We start from the raw sequence: 12,876 nt of genomic DNA on the forward strand, positions 1-12,876 counted from the left end.
GCAGGTTGGGGGGAAAACCCTCGTCTGAAATCCTAGATAGCTTGCTGCCAAGGCAGTGTGGACAATACTGAGCTAGATGGACCAGTGGAAAGTAGCTTAGATGTTTGCATGCCAGGAAAATGCTGAATTTGCTACACGTCCAGAAGGCTTTTCTATTGGAGGAAAGCCTGGACAGCATTGAACTCAGAACAGCAGCTCATTGGCAAAAAAGAAAAGGCGATTAGGTTTGTCCGTCTCCAGCCACCGTTAAACGTCGTTTATCCGCGCCCCTCTGCGGCTGAAACCATTCGGCGGAGGGGTGAATATGAAATCATCCCTGGATGTGGTTCTGCCCGGGCGTGCTCATTTTGCCAGCAAGGCTTGCTCAGTTGATTCTGCTGCAGGTAGTTCCTCTCTGTTCCGTATAGATTGCTTCTGGTTTTTGTATAATCGCGCTTCCTTCGGCTGCTTGTCATTTAGTCTTTTTTAAAAATATGTATTTTTATTATCGCATTTTCCCGTCTGTTTGCGCGCGCGCGCACTTCTAGGCAGCGCGGGGTTTTGCATTTCAATGTACGGTACTTTCCAAAACTAAACCAAATTGAAGAGCTCCTCGCTTCTCCCGTTGCCTGTGCTTCTTCAGCTTCATTCTCGCCTAGTGTGCATTCTAAGAAGCAGCTTAATAATAATAATTTATTATTTGCATGCCCAAAGCATAAAAATCTATGCGTAAAAGAAAAGCGGGAGAATAATACAGTTCTTTAGAAGTTTTTTTTTAAGCCAATGCAAGAAATCGCACCCACCCCCTTGATGCAATATGATCTTCCAAAGTGGGTCTCTCTGAAACTGGCTTCTCGATACTTGAAATCCTGTCTGTTTTTAAGGGTCTTGGGACATCATGGCCTAAAGGCATCTTGTTCCAACAGTCTCGGCTCAAGTTACGCAGGTTCTGGTCTGGTCAGTGTCCAGATCATGAGGAATGTTTGGGAAACGCCTCCCCTGGACTTCCATGGAAGAAAGGCGGGGTAGAGGTGTCATAACATTTCCTTCCTTCCAACACCGCCTTGCCTTAAAGTCTGTATCCGTCTGCAGGGCTGCAGCCTTAATAGTAAGCAATAATAATGCAGAGAAAAGGTGGGCTTCTCTTTTCCCTGAAAAGCAACACCACCCTCCCTATCTTTCTCGAGTTAGGGAGCAGGCATTAAAGAAGTAAAATTCTGCCGCCCCAGGGCAGACTTAAGGACCAGCTTCCTCTCTTTAGGAACAGGCTGCAAAATTATACACCCACGCAGCCTTCTCATATCCAGGTTAGCCCTCGAGGCAAGTACCTTGCTGCATTCAATGAGCTTCCTGCTTTCTTGGAAGGAAGGAAGCCACGTTGAAATCAATGGGCCCTTAAGTGCAACCTGGCTGGCAGTACCCCATCGTGGAGGAACTGAAGCCACGCACATTTCCATCCTGAAGGAGGTGCGTGTAAGAGGTTAAGGCCAGGGTCTCCCTACTGCTAGGTAAACCTGATTAGGATATTTTAAAAAATCCTTCCAGTAGCACCTTAGAGACCAACTAAGTTTGTTATTGGTATGAGCTTTCATGTGCTACCTACCATAACTGTCAATGTTTCCCCTTTTTTAAGGGAAATTCCCTTATTCCGAATAGGAAAAAGTTGACAGCTATGCTACCTACCTGTAACTGGTTAGGACATGGCCTTGAACGGAGAGGTGGTGGTGCATCATTATATAGCGCTGGAGTCCTAAGGACATTTATTGGGCAGTAAGATCTAGCCGGATCTTCTTTCCGAAATAAGTCTGCATGGAAGCACCTGGCCACATGTATATAATTGTTTAAGCTATTAGTGGCCCTGAACTCAGCGGGGCTTACTTCCAAGTAGCCCTACTGCATAGGCTGGTAGCAGCATCCTCTGACGTCCAGACGTAAGATTTTGCAAGCGTTTGCTTTCAAGTAAACATTGCTAACAAGAGTATTTTTAAAAATAATAATAATAATACTTATCCAGCGCCCAGCTCAGAGCAGACCCATTGGAATGAATGATTTCTGTTCTAAACAGAATTTAGTTGCATGCACGATGGTGGGGGTCTAGGTCTGCAAATTGAGGAGCTCCCAGGGACGGCCGTTTCCGTCATCGCGACTTCGTCACGTTTATTAAATCCCCCCCCCTCCCCAACACACTCATACCCCTACTTTGCAAAATAAATAAATAAATACCGGGGAAGGCGCGGATTGGCCGAGGAAGCTGCGAGTAAGGAAAGACCCCTCCTCGCCAGCCAGCCAGCCGGATTGGTGCTGCTGCTGCTGCTGCTGCGCCCGCCCGTCGCTGGGGACCGGCCTGGGAAGGGATGCGGTGGGGCGCACGACCTGGCCCCCCGCGGGGACAGCATGACCCGGCGCGATCGGCTCATGAAGGGGAGACCCCAGAGGCAGCCTGAGGCCGGGGGAGGCTCCCGGGCCGGTGAGTGGCGTCTGGGGGGAGCGAGGGGGCGGGCGGGCAGCAGGAGGAAGGCCCAGCTGCTCAGCTGCATACATAGATGCGGTGAAAAGGCGAGGGATGCCCAGCGGTGGGGTGCCAGAAAATGGGGAGTCCCCGCTGCATTCGTATTTGAAGGCGGTTTTGCATTTGCTCCAGGCCTTGGTGCGTCAGGGTGAAGAAGGGGGCAGTTTTTATTTTCCTCTCCGCCCCTCCCCCCAAAAAAGACTAAACCGGTTTGAAAGCACACACCCCAATATGGTGTGAAGCCGGGTGCATTGCACCAAATCCAGATTTCCCTCGGTGGTAATACGAATCACACTTCAAGCTCCTGGTCTCCTGTCCACTGTCTGACTGGTTTTGGGGAAGGAGGGCCAGCTGTAAGGGAAAGGGGCTGCCCCATAGCAGCAAGAGCTGTTGTCTGTGTTACTGGGAAGTAAGTGCCACTCTGCTTCATGGGGCTTACTCCCAGGTAAGTGTGCAGAGGATGGCAGCCTTGGCTGCATTTTTAAAAAAATGCTTTGATGAAAACATTGTGGTTGGTGGCTGGTGCAAAGTCTACATCCTGCACACCCGCTTCTTAGGGAACTAGGTCAGGGGTCTCATGCGTAAATGATTTGGGCCCAACACCAAACAACTCAGTACCACCACAATCCTATGTGTGGTTACTCAAAAGTAACACCCACAGTGTCCAGTGGTGCTTCCATGCAGATTAAGTGTGTCTGGGATTTCAGACTGCGAAACTGAACTTTCCTGGAAAGCCAATAGCTTGCTCTTTAAACATACTGTATATATAAGCTATTTATATATATAGTTTATATAAGCTGTTTTGCTTGTAATTGTTGCATATACAAACATTTGCCTTGCTAGGTCCTGAGGCATCGCTCCCTGCTCTAGAAATAAAAAGGCCTTTTCTTGAAAGAGGTACCTGCCCAAGTCAGAGCCGTTCTGAAGCGACTTACTCAACTGAGTAAACGTGCAGTGATGTGATTTCTGCGAACTACTGCGAATTATTAGTAATTGAATTTCTATCCTGCCCTTCATCCGGGGATCATGTGGCAGTTTACAATATAAAAACCCCAAAAATACGACAGAACAAATGCAACAGAACAAACGAAACATCAGTCCCTTTTCGCAAGGAGCTCTGGGAACTGTAGCGCTGTGAGGGGAATGTGTTGCCAACAACTCTCAGCAGCCTGAACAAACTACAGTTCCCAGAATTCCTTGGGGGAAAGCCATGACTGTGTGAAGGGGCATCTCGGTGCTTTAAATGTGTGGACGTGGTCCCAATTCGTTGCTGGCCTTCCAACTCTCTCCAGTGGCAGCCAGTATGGCCAGTAGTCGGTTTCCAGCAGATATTGTTTCTGCAGCTTCCTGCCATCAGGAAGCTACTGGAAGGGAGGATATTGGGGTCCGGCCCTCTTTTGCATAGGGCACCATCTGATCTGAAAGCTTTTCTCTGTAATACTTGGTTTGCAAATGCTGTTAGTTTTCTTTCTCCTCTCTGCCTTATCCACCAACTCCTCCTCTCTGGCCTGTATTCCAAGCGAGTTTCCATAGCAACTCCACACTTAGGCCAAGAGCAGAATTGAGCAGTAATTGGATCCTGGGGCCTTTCGGGAGACATGAAACCATGAGGGAACCCAGCGATTGAAGTACCATTAGTTAACACAGATCCATACGCTGCCTGCCTGACCTGTGGCAAAACCGAGGCCAAGCCTGTAAATGAGGGCGCAGGAATAACCAGCCCGTTTGCTCGCGCATCCTTATAAAGGTTATGTGAGGCTTGGAAACGGGGGGAAAGGCCTATTTGCACAGATCTGGCCTCCCTAGTTACCTTGAGCTGCTTCTCGCTCACCATAGGCGACCAGACATGGGGCTGTTTACAAGCCTGTACAAGATGTGAGGGGATTGGATTTATGCATATTATTTTTTTAATTAAATGTCATTGTGTGTGATGGGAGCGGGGTGGCGATACATTTCCCCGTTGCTATATATTTCCCCGTTAAATCTCTATCTACGATGCATTGCTTCATTAAGATTAATTAGCAACATAATGAATGGGATGCCAGCGCTATATCGAGTCCAGTTGGCAGCTTCCAAGGCACGCTGAAATGAGCGTATTAACAGGTTTTCATTTGAAAAGAGAAGTGTGTGCGATTGAGCTATGTGGAAGTATTTCGACAAGAAATAATCTGGAAGAAACTCTAAATTGGTTTGATTGCAACATTCTCCTATTCTGATCATGTTCCCCCCACCCCCGACAATAAATATGTCAGTTCAAATTTTATTTATCATTGTTATTTATTAAATTTGTATACCTCCCTATACCCATAGATCTCAGGGCAGTTACCATTCTCTCTCCCCCCACCCCCAATACCTTCTTTAAAAAGCTACTAGGGAAAAAAAACCACTTTTGAGCTACTTATACAACATGCAAAATGAACATAGGGTGCATATTTTTAGAAATGTTGTTGACTAAATGTAAGTCAAGCATGCTCAACCGAATCCCAATTGCTTTGGGGCATAAAATGTCCCAGAAAGCTCACATCACTGGCAGGAGAGCGAGCGAGCAGTTTTTATTCGAATTGCAGTGCCAGGGGGTCTCTGGCAGTTGTTTTCAATTTTTTCTACCTGCCCTCTTTTCTCCAGTCAAAATCCCCATCACCACTGCTATTGGTATTAAAAAATGCATTCCTTTATTCTACCCTCCATTCCTTTCAAACACGGCTAATAACTTCTGGAGGGAAAATCTCCAGGGGTGGTGGGAGCCTTCAGCCCACCTTGGAGCAGCTCTGCTCCTCCAATCAAAATCGGAGCCACTTAAGTTGGTTTTTGAATTTATTTATTTAGGGAATCTAACGACTCCTGTTTTGCACACAGATGCCTTGTGCCGGCAGCACCAGGAATCTGTTACTGGGTGCCAAATCGAGGTTCTTAGCAAGGAAATAAATATATAAATACATTTTTTGTGTTTTGTTTCAAAAAGCTCCACCAAGTTCCTAGTCCTTAGGCCTAGATAAGCAGGCTTGAAAGTGCACGAACAATCAGAGAGTGAGTGGCTCTGTAGGGCTTCTAGCAGCCAAGGACAAGGTTTCAGTCTCCCTCTGCCCCCCACAATGAACAGAAACGGAACGAACAATATAATAGGAACATCTGACTGGATGTAAGGCAGTTTCCTGCGTTTCTGTCTTGCGCTTCTCAGAACATTGATTCCCAAGTTTCTCTTTACTGTATATATTCTATCTTCACGATGGATGACCGTGCCACGGTGATAAAACCATTTCCCTCTGTTTGTGCAGGTTACATTCTCGCCCGACCAAGCCTTGTCCTGATGCTGGAAAGGGGGGAACAGCCTTGCATGAGCAACAGCAAGATCAGCGTGGGCACCAACCCTCTGAGCAGCAGTGTTGCGGGTAAGGGGGCGTCTGGAAAGCCAGCCTGGAGCATCCTGACCTGATCTCCTAGGACTTAGGTCACGTGCGCACCATAAATCTAAAGCCCTGTGATATCACTTTAAACAGCTATGGCTTTCCCCCCAAAAGGAAGTTGAGACACTTGGATTTAAAATAAATATTGTTTAACAGAAAGTGGAGAAGATGGGTGTTAACCATGGAGTGATGCCTTAAATAAATTTTTTAATGTAACTGGAAGTTGGAAAATGGGAATTTTTTTCTTTTTCTTTATTACTTCTTTTTTCTTCTGTTTTCTCTCTTTTCCCTGCTTCTTTCTTTTTCTTTTCTTCTTTGGTGTTCTCTGTTTGGAAATTTTATTAGGGTTCAGGGATTCTACACTCTTGAGGGTCGTAGATGGTTGATGGAGGCCGGTGGGATGGGTGGGAGGCCGGGAAATATTGGTTGACAGGGAGGATAAAGGTAGGATAAAGATCCCAGGTGAGAGCTGGGAGGGCTTACGACCATCTGCACTAAGGGTTAAGAACTACTTTTAAGAGAAGACTTTGTATGCTATTACAGTGGTACCTTGGTCCTCGAACTTAATACATTTTGGGAGTCCATTCGACTCCCAAAATGGTTCGAAAACCAAGGCGTGGCTTCTGATTGGCTGCAGGAGCTTCCTGTACTCAATTGGACACCGCGTAAGCTGTGTTGGACGTTCGGCTTCCGAAAAACGTTTGCAAACCGGAACACTTACTTCCGGGTTTGTGGCGTTCGGGAGCCAAAACGTGCGAGTACCAAGGCGTTCAAGAACTAAGGTACAGCTGTATTACATTTTGTAGCTGTTTTTGTTTTTTATTTACCTTAGCGTTTTTCCTTTACCCTGGTAGCTTAGTGTTTCTCTTATTGTGTCATGAAAAAACTTTAATAAAAGTATTAACAACAACAACTAGAGCTCCCCCCCCCCAGCAAAGAATCCTGGGAGTTATAGCTTGTTTAGGGTGCTGAGAGTTCTTAGGAGGTCTCATTCCCTTCCAAGAGCTACAATTCTTAGAGGGAATTGTCCATGCATTTAGTCCATGCATTTAGTGAGTGGACTGATGAGAAGCTAGAGAGGTGGGGCAGAGAAATGGCTAGGAGATGCGGGAATGGCCCCCTGGTTGATAAGGATGCCCAGCTTCTGACACCCTCCTTTCCCCTCCCCTTCCAGACTCGCAGGCCTTGAAAGAGAACGCCAAGTCGCCTTCACCCGCGGCTCTGTCTTCGCCGCCCGCCACGGAGTCACCCAAGCCTGCCCGGCCCCGCCGCCCCCGCCCCCCGGCTGTGCTGCCCTCCGAGCGCCCCTACCAGTGCAAAGACTGCGGCAAGCGCTTCGTGTACCGCTCCAAGCTGGCCACGCACCAGTGGACCCATTGCGCCGAGCGCCCGTACAAATGCCCCGACTGCCCCAAGAGTTTCAGCTACCCGTCCAAGCTGGCGGCCCACCGCCGCACGCACACCGGCGAGCGGCCCTACCCCTGCACGCTCTGCCCCAAGCGCTTCGGACACCGCTCCAAGCTGGCCGCCCACCAGTGGATCCACACGCCCGAGCGCCCGTACAAATGCGCCGACTGCCCCAAGAGCTTCTGCTACCCTTCCAAGCTGGCTGCCCACCGCCGCACGCACACGGGGCAGCGGCCCTACCCCTGCAACCGCTGCGGGAAGAGCTTCTGCTACCCGTCCAAGCTGGCAGCCCACCAGCAGATCCACGCGGCCGCTGCGGCGGGGCGGCCCTACCCGTGCATGCGCTGCAGCAAGAGCTTCCGGCAGCTGCGCAACCTCACGCTCCACCAGCGGGTGCACGAGGACGGGGAAGTGGGGGATGACTTGTCCCAAAGCAAAGGCCACAGCAACGGAGAGAGGCCGTAGAGCGGAGATCTGAAGCGACTGGACCACGCGGGGGTGCGGGGAGGAAATTGGCTAACCTGGATGCTTGGTGGGTGCGGGGGAGATCATTGTAAATATCGGCAAGAGAGAGGGGGTTTTGGGTTTACACAGAGATGTGCTTTGAGGACCCATAGTTGCTCAGCTCTTTCGTTGCAGGTCTTGTCACTGTTTCCCCCCCTACAGTGCCAAGTCGATTTGTGTGTATTCTCCTCCCCATAGCCCAAGCTGTGTATACCATGCTGAAAAAAAAAAGCCAAAGTGTGTGTGGTCAGAGAACCCCGGTTCAGCCCTCAGAAACGGCATATTCTGCAACTTAACTAACTTGTGCATTGCTGAGATGTGCGCCTAGGAGGGCAGAGCGCCACGGTCTGCAACCTCAGCACCCCACTGATTCTGCAAAATAAGCTCAGACACCTTTGAATCCCAATTTCACAAGAAGCTTGCATAAATTCATAGAAAATGGATGGGTATGCACAAATCTTCCAGAAAGCAGAATTCTCCCATTGCTTTGTACGACCTCCGACCATTGCCCAGGCTGCCTCTTGTCTGTGTTCAGTTGGCACATGCTTACCCTGGAATGCAGAGATCAGCATCTTCACAGTCCAAGGCTTCTAAGTTAGGCCTGTCAAACTTGGCATTTTCTGGGTTGTACATCATCTGCCTCCTGTGGCTTATCAAACCCTGTTTGTGCCTCCGGCCTGTGGCTAAAGAAAAGGGGGAGTTATAACAACCTGGCATGCCACGCACACACTGGTGTCACACAGTGTGTGCGATAGAAGTTGCTAGTCTTTATGAAGACACAGATAAGTCTGAAAATGCGGTTGTGGCATCTGCAAAATTGCCAGTGGTAGCTTAAGCCGAAATGCCAAGAATCCATGAATTTTTTGGGGTGTGCTCGCACGCTACATTCTGTACAGTGGTGGGCCCTCCCGACAAGTAGCAGTAGAATAATTTTGCAAATGTTATGTGTTGTGTTCATTTGCCATTTTAATTTTTTTGCTTCAGTTGGCATGGAATCTTACCTCTGAGCCAGCTGCTGTAAAAACTGGTGGCTCTGGGCTTCTGTCCCTGATCACATCAAAATATGCCCCTAGCCATTTACAACATGTACTGAAAACTGCTTAAGCACACAGATTTCTAGTGCTGGATTTGTATGGCTGGATTTCCCACCCCCACCCTCCATCACTTGGTTTACACAACTTTTACTGCCCGGTTCCTTTCGCTTCTTCCGTGTGACCGTTTCACCACATGCCTAGAGAGGCAGCCCCACAAACCTGCCTTCCTTTCTTACACCTCCCCCCCCCCCACAAATTCCCCACTTTGGGGGGTTACTGTCTTGCCTCTTGGTTCAAACGTCGGATTTCTAAGACGCAGTGTGTTCCAATCTCCCACTTTTTAGACACATGTCCATCTTTCCACCCCCCTTTCTTGGATGGATGAATTCTACACACACACTCCTTGTCCTTGTACCATTTGCCAAAGCATCTTTTGCCTTCTCACCCCCCACCCCACCCCAAAGGCATTTGTTCAGATTGTTGCAAGGGAGGCGGGGAGGGGGTGTTGATTGATCCATGGTATGTTTGTAGTTGATACTAAAAAAAAAATGGGACTCCCCTGGGAGCCTGGAGTTTTTTTGTCTTATTTTTCTTGGAAAAAAATTAATAAAACTTATAAAAGTTTAGTTAACCGGGTTAAGTTGAGCTTGGAGCATATGACAAATGCAGAATTTTGGGGAGCAAACTTGGCAGAAGACAGGTGTAGCATCATTGGCCAAAGACAGCTTACTTCTTGCGTATTAGATGGTAGGAAAAGAGGGAGGTGCCCACTTTCAAAGCATTTTGATATGAGATACAGGTAGCTAGATTAAATTGGATGTCCATTAGAGCCAAAAAGGCAGTTACTTAACTGTTGCTGGTACAGATCAAAGCACTTGTGCCTAAATATTCCAGATTTTGTAAGCGTTTTAAAAAAGCACAGACCCAAGTCAAATACCTAGGGGTAATTGCCTTAGCTTGAACTTTTAAACGGTTTATACAAATAGTTTGTGGGTTCCTAAGTAATGCAATTGTGTCAGAAAGAAGAGAAGCATTTGGGGCTGTATGAGCAGGAAGGAGGAAAGCAGGGAATGGAGACCTCAGGGGGAATGTGTGTTCAAGCAATTCCACACCACCCTCAGTTGCCACATTATGAGCCGAAACTGCCGCTATGAGCATCAGGAGCCTTTTTAAAAGCTTAAATGCATGACTTCCTGTCCAGAACTGTTGAGACCCTGTTAGAAATCATCATGTGAATATTCTGACACCTGTTTCTTCTCAGTAAGATCTTAGGAGGTTGTTACAATCTCTCTGTTCTGTGGCGCAGAAGAGCAGCTCGAGACAGATTTTATTTTCATTTTATTTATTTTTTTATTTTAAAAAAACCCCCACAACAAACCAGATTGGAGGGGGAAAGAAGACATGAATACATCCCTGGAGGAGATTCGTCACAACTTTTGGAACCTCATGCAAACTGTAATGAACCATAGGTATAATTCATTTTTAAAAACCAAGAAGCCCTTAATCTTGGGACATGTGAGCTGTGATGCAAACTTGATACAGTTTAAATGCTACACCTCCCCCACCCCCATAGCAACCCTGAATGTGGCAGATTTTAGAAGGGGTGTGTGTGAATTCTCATTGCACTCCCAAAGCTAGTTCCCCTCTGGTGAGTAGTCAAGATAGCTTATAAAAAAAAACCATTGCCCTTTACTGTCACCTGAAAACCATCACCAGCTTCTTGGGAATAACAGCCGAGCAAACACTCCAGAGCATCTCATGCTTTTCAACAATTTCTGGCTAACACTGTAATGCCCCCTACTTGGGGACAAGCTAATCCTCCCTGCCAAAGAGGCATTGGAGTAAACAGGAGGCCAACATGATACTGCCATCTTTTGTTGTTATAGCTCCTATCAATGCTATCCGTTGGTCGTGCTGATTGAAGCACTTCATTGGTAGGCTTCTAATTACTTCTTACCCACGCCTGTGATCTCTGGGCTTCCACATAGTAGGAGCTAGAGGAAAATGGAAGGTGGTAGCTGACTTCCCATTTAAGCATCAAAGCTAAGGGTTCAAGTGGAGAACCTCTGTATTGGAGATGTTATATACACTGGGGCCAAAGAGTAGAGTCCATAGAAATGGGCCATTTGCAGCCCTTTCCTTAAGCTGGGAAGCTCCTGTGAGCAATCAGCTTATTTACTGTAGTTTATCCATGAACGTAAGGACAGAGAAGAGTTGCTGGCTTGATCCCCAGCACTGAGGGCAGCACCAATGATGTGGGGGAAGAGATGGGCTGTAAAAACGAGGTAGATTATTCAAGGCCTCTCAGTCCAGTTCACAGCCAGGGAAAAGCAGGAAGGAACATGCAATTTTGGGGGGTCTGGGGCAGAACACCACTCCCCCCCCCCCGAAAAAAAAAGTTCACCGGGAAGCTGAACTGAAGGGTGGGTTTTTCTGCTGTTTCCCTTCCAGCAAAATCTGGAAAGAGTTCTTTGCCCAGGGTAAAAATTAAAGAGTGGAACAGACAACTCGCTGCTCAAATGAATCAAATTATAAGACAATTCACTCCAGCTGCATTTTTTTGCTTCCTATAGGAGAAATCTGAGGCTTGGGCCATAAGAGCTGCAATATAAAACTTAGTATGATTTTAACAGTCATAGTTTCTCCCAATAGCAACCCTGAACACTGTTTAATGCGGTTGTGTGTGAGAACGCTTAGCATTAAAACATCTCTGTACCTGGGCCAAGCATGCCACTTAGGATTCTATGCTCAGTCACCGTAGGGCATCTACTCCAAATACCACATGCTTATAACGGAGCTGTGTAAGACAGTGCAAGTGCACTGAGCTTAAAAAGGAATGTGAACTCAGGGACTCGATATTACACTGCGGGCCTCATTTGAACATGATTTTCCAGAGGTGGTCGTAGAAATGCAGGTGAGCAGAATGCCAACCAAGTTGGTAATGCACACTTGTGAGTGGTTAATTCCTGAATCCTAAAAATGGGCTTGGATTTGCCCCATGGTCCGGCGAGCATACCACTGATTGCTCATACGCTCAGGTTTGCTGAATCTACAGACGGAGGAACAAATTTCGTCTGCAAAAATGGAAGCTTGTGATGGGGTGGCCTTAGTCACAAAATGAAAAGGGGTCAAGGAGCAGGAGGCAAACATCTCCTGTAAAACTGGGAGCAAGGCAGAGCTTGCATAGAGGGACAGGTGCACAAACGTGACAACGCTTGTGTCAGAATATCCACCTTGAAATGCCCAGTGTCCTCAGCTATATACACACATATATAAATAGAGAGATAGAGAAAAGTTAACTGACTGGCAAGAACCCACAGAGCCTCCTAGGAAGTGATGGGGGGGGGGGGAGGAAAAAGAGAGAAAGAAAAAGGGTTCCAAGATGGCGAACGGCACTTAGTCAGCGTGAGTGTGAGCTCCCTGATTTATCTTTTAAGACTGTTTTAATGAGTTTTAATGAGTATAGAAACCTATTAACTTTTAACTTTAGTTTTTAGTTTTTAGTTTTAGTTTTAAATTAGTAAGTAGGAGGACGCCTCTTTCTATCGGGGAGACAACCATTGACCTTGAAACTGCGGCGGCTGCATGAAGAGAGAAATGACTAAGCAATTATACAGCCCTGCTTGTGGGAGAGGAACTGGGAAACGTACCAGAGATTCTAGAGATTTAGACGACACAGAGGAACTGAGATGCCTGCCTCTTGCTAAACAAACGAAAATTAGTGAATCTGAAGGTACAAAGGATATTTTTAATGTTCCAGTTTCGAACTCTTTCACACTGCTAGCAGAGATGAATGGCGAGGAGACCATTGTGAGAGAGCCTTTTGATAACCTGCCTACTAAACCTTCAAGCAAGGATAATGCTGGTATCCACCCGAATGACTGCGCTAGAGCCCGTGAAAGCTGCATTGATGAGATACTATTTGAACACTCGTCTACTTTAGAGCTAGTTGCAAAAACGGTGGACTATATCTTCAAATACATAAAAGACATCCGAGGATCCTTGGAGAAGATTATCTCGCTTGTATCCCGAACAGGTA

The 12,876-nt window shown here is 47.2% G+C and overlaps 1 protein-coding gene across 5 annotated transcripts; it reads left to right on the plus strand.

Annotated features, from left to right (window-relative positions):
* Positions 1–262: 262 nt before the first annotated feature.
* On the plus strand, positions 263–9,463 carry ZNF575 (zinc finger protein 575). 5 transcript variants are annotated; one of them, XM_081921703.1, is made up of 3 exons: positions 263–383; positions 5,764–5,877; positions 7,067–9,463. In XM_081921703.1, exons 1-3 carry the CDS (start codon positions 305–307, stop codon positions 7,762–7,764), a joined length of 891 nt encoding a protein of 296 aa, XP_081777829.1. In that variant the 5' UTR covers positions 263–304; the 3' UTR covers positions 7,765–9,463. The 5 variants fall into 5 exon arrangements, with proteins under 5 accessions (XP_081777829.1, XP_081777832.1, XP_081777830.1 ...); XM_081921706.1 differs by lacking the exon at positions 263–383 and adding an exon at positions 1,339–1,487; XM_081921704.1 differs by lacking the exon at positions 263–383 and adding an exon at positions 2,262–2,446.
* Positions 9,464–12,876: the final 3,413 nt, after the last annotated feature.

Source organism: Podarcis melisellensis (assembly GCF_964234715.1).
Source record: "Podarcis melisellensis genome assembly, chromosome: 8".
In the NCBI taxonomy this organism is placed as follows: Eukaryota; Metazoa; Chordata; class Lepidosauria; order Squamata; family Lacertidae; genus Podarcis; species Podarcis melisellensis.

Excerpts from the sequence above, each read along its gene's own strand:
- ZNF575 (XM_081921703.1), top strand. The coding sequence starts at position 305 with ATGAAATCATCCCTGGATGTGGTTCTGCCCGGGCGTGCTCATTTTGCC. Across the intron at positions 384-5,763 it reads CTCAGTTGATTCTGCTGCAG|GTTACATTCTCGCCCGACCA; the intron begins GTAGTTCCTCTC and ends CTGTTTGTGCAG. Across the intron at positions 5,878-7,066 it reads TCTGAGCAGCAGTGTTGCGG|ACTCGCAGGCCTTGAAAGAG; the intron begins GTAAGGGGGCGT and ends CTCCCCTTCCAG.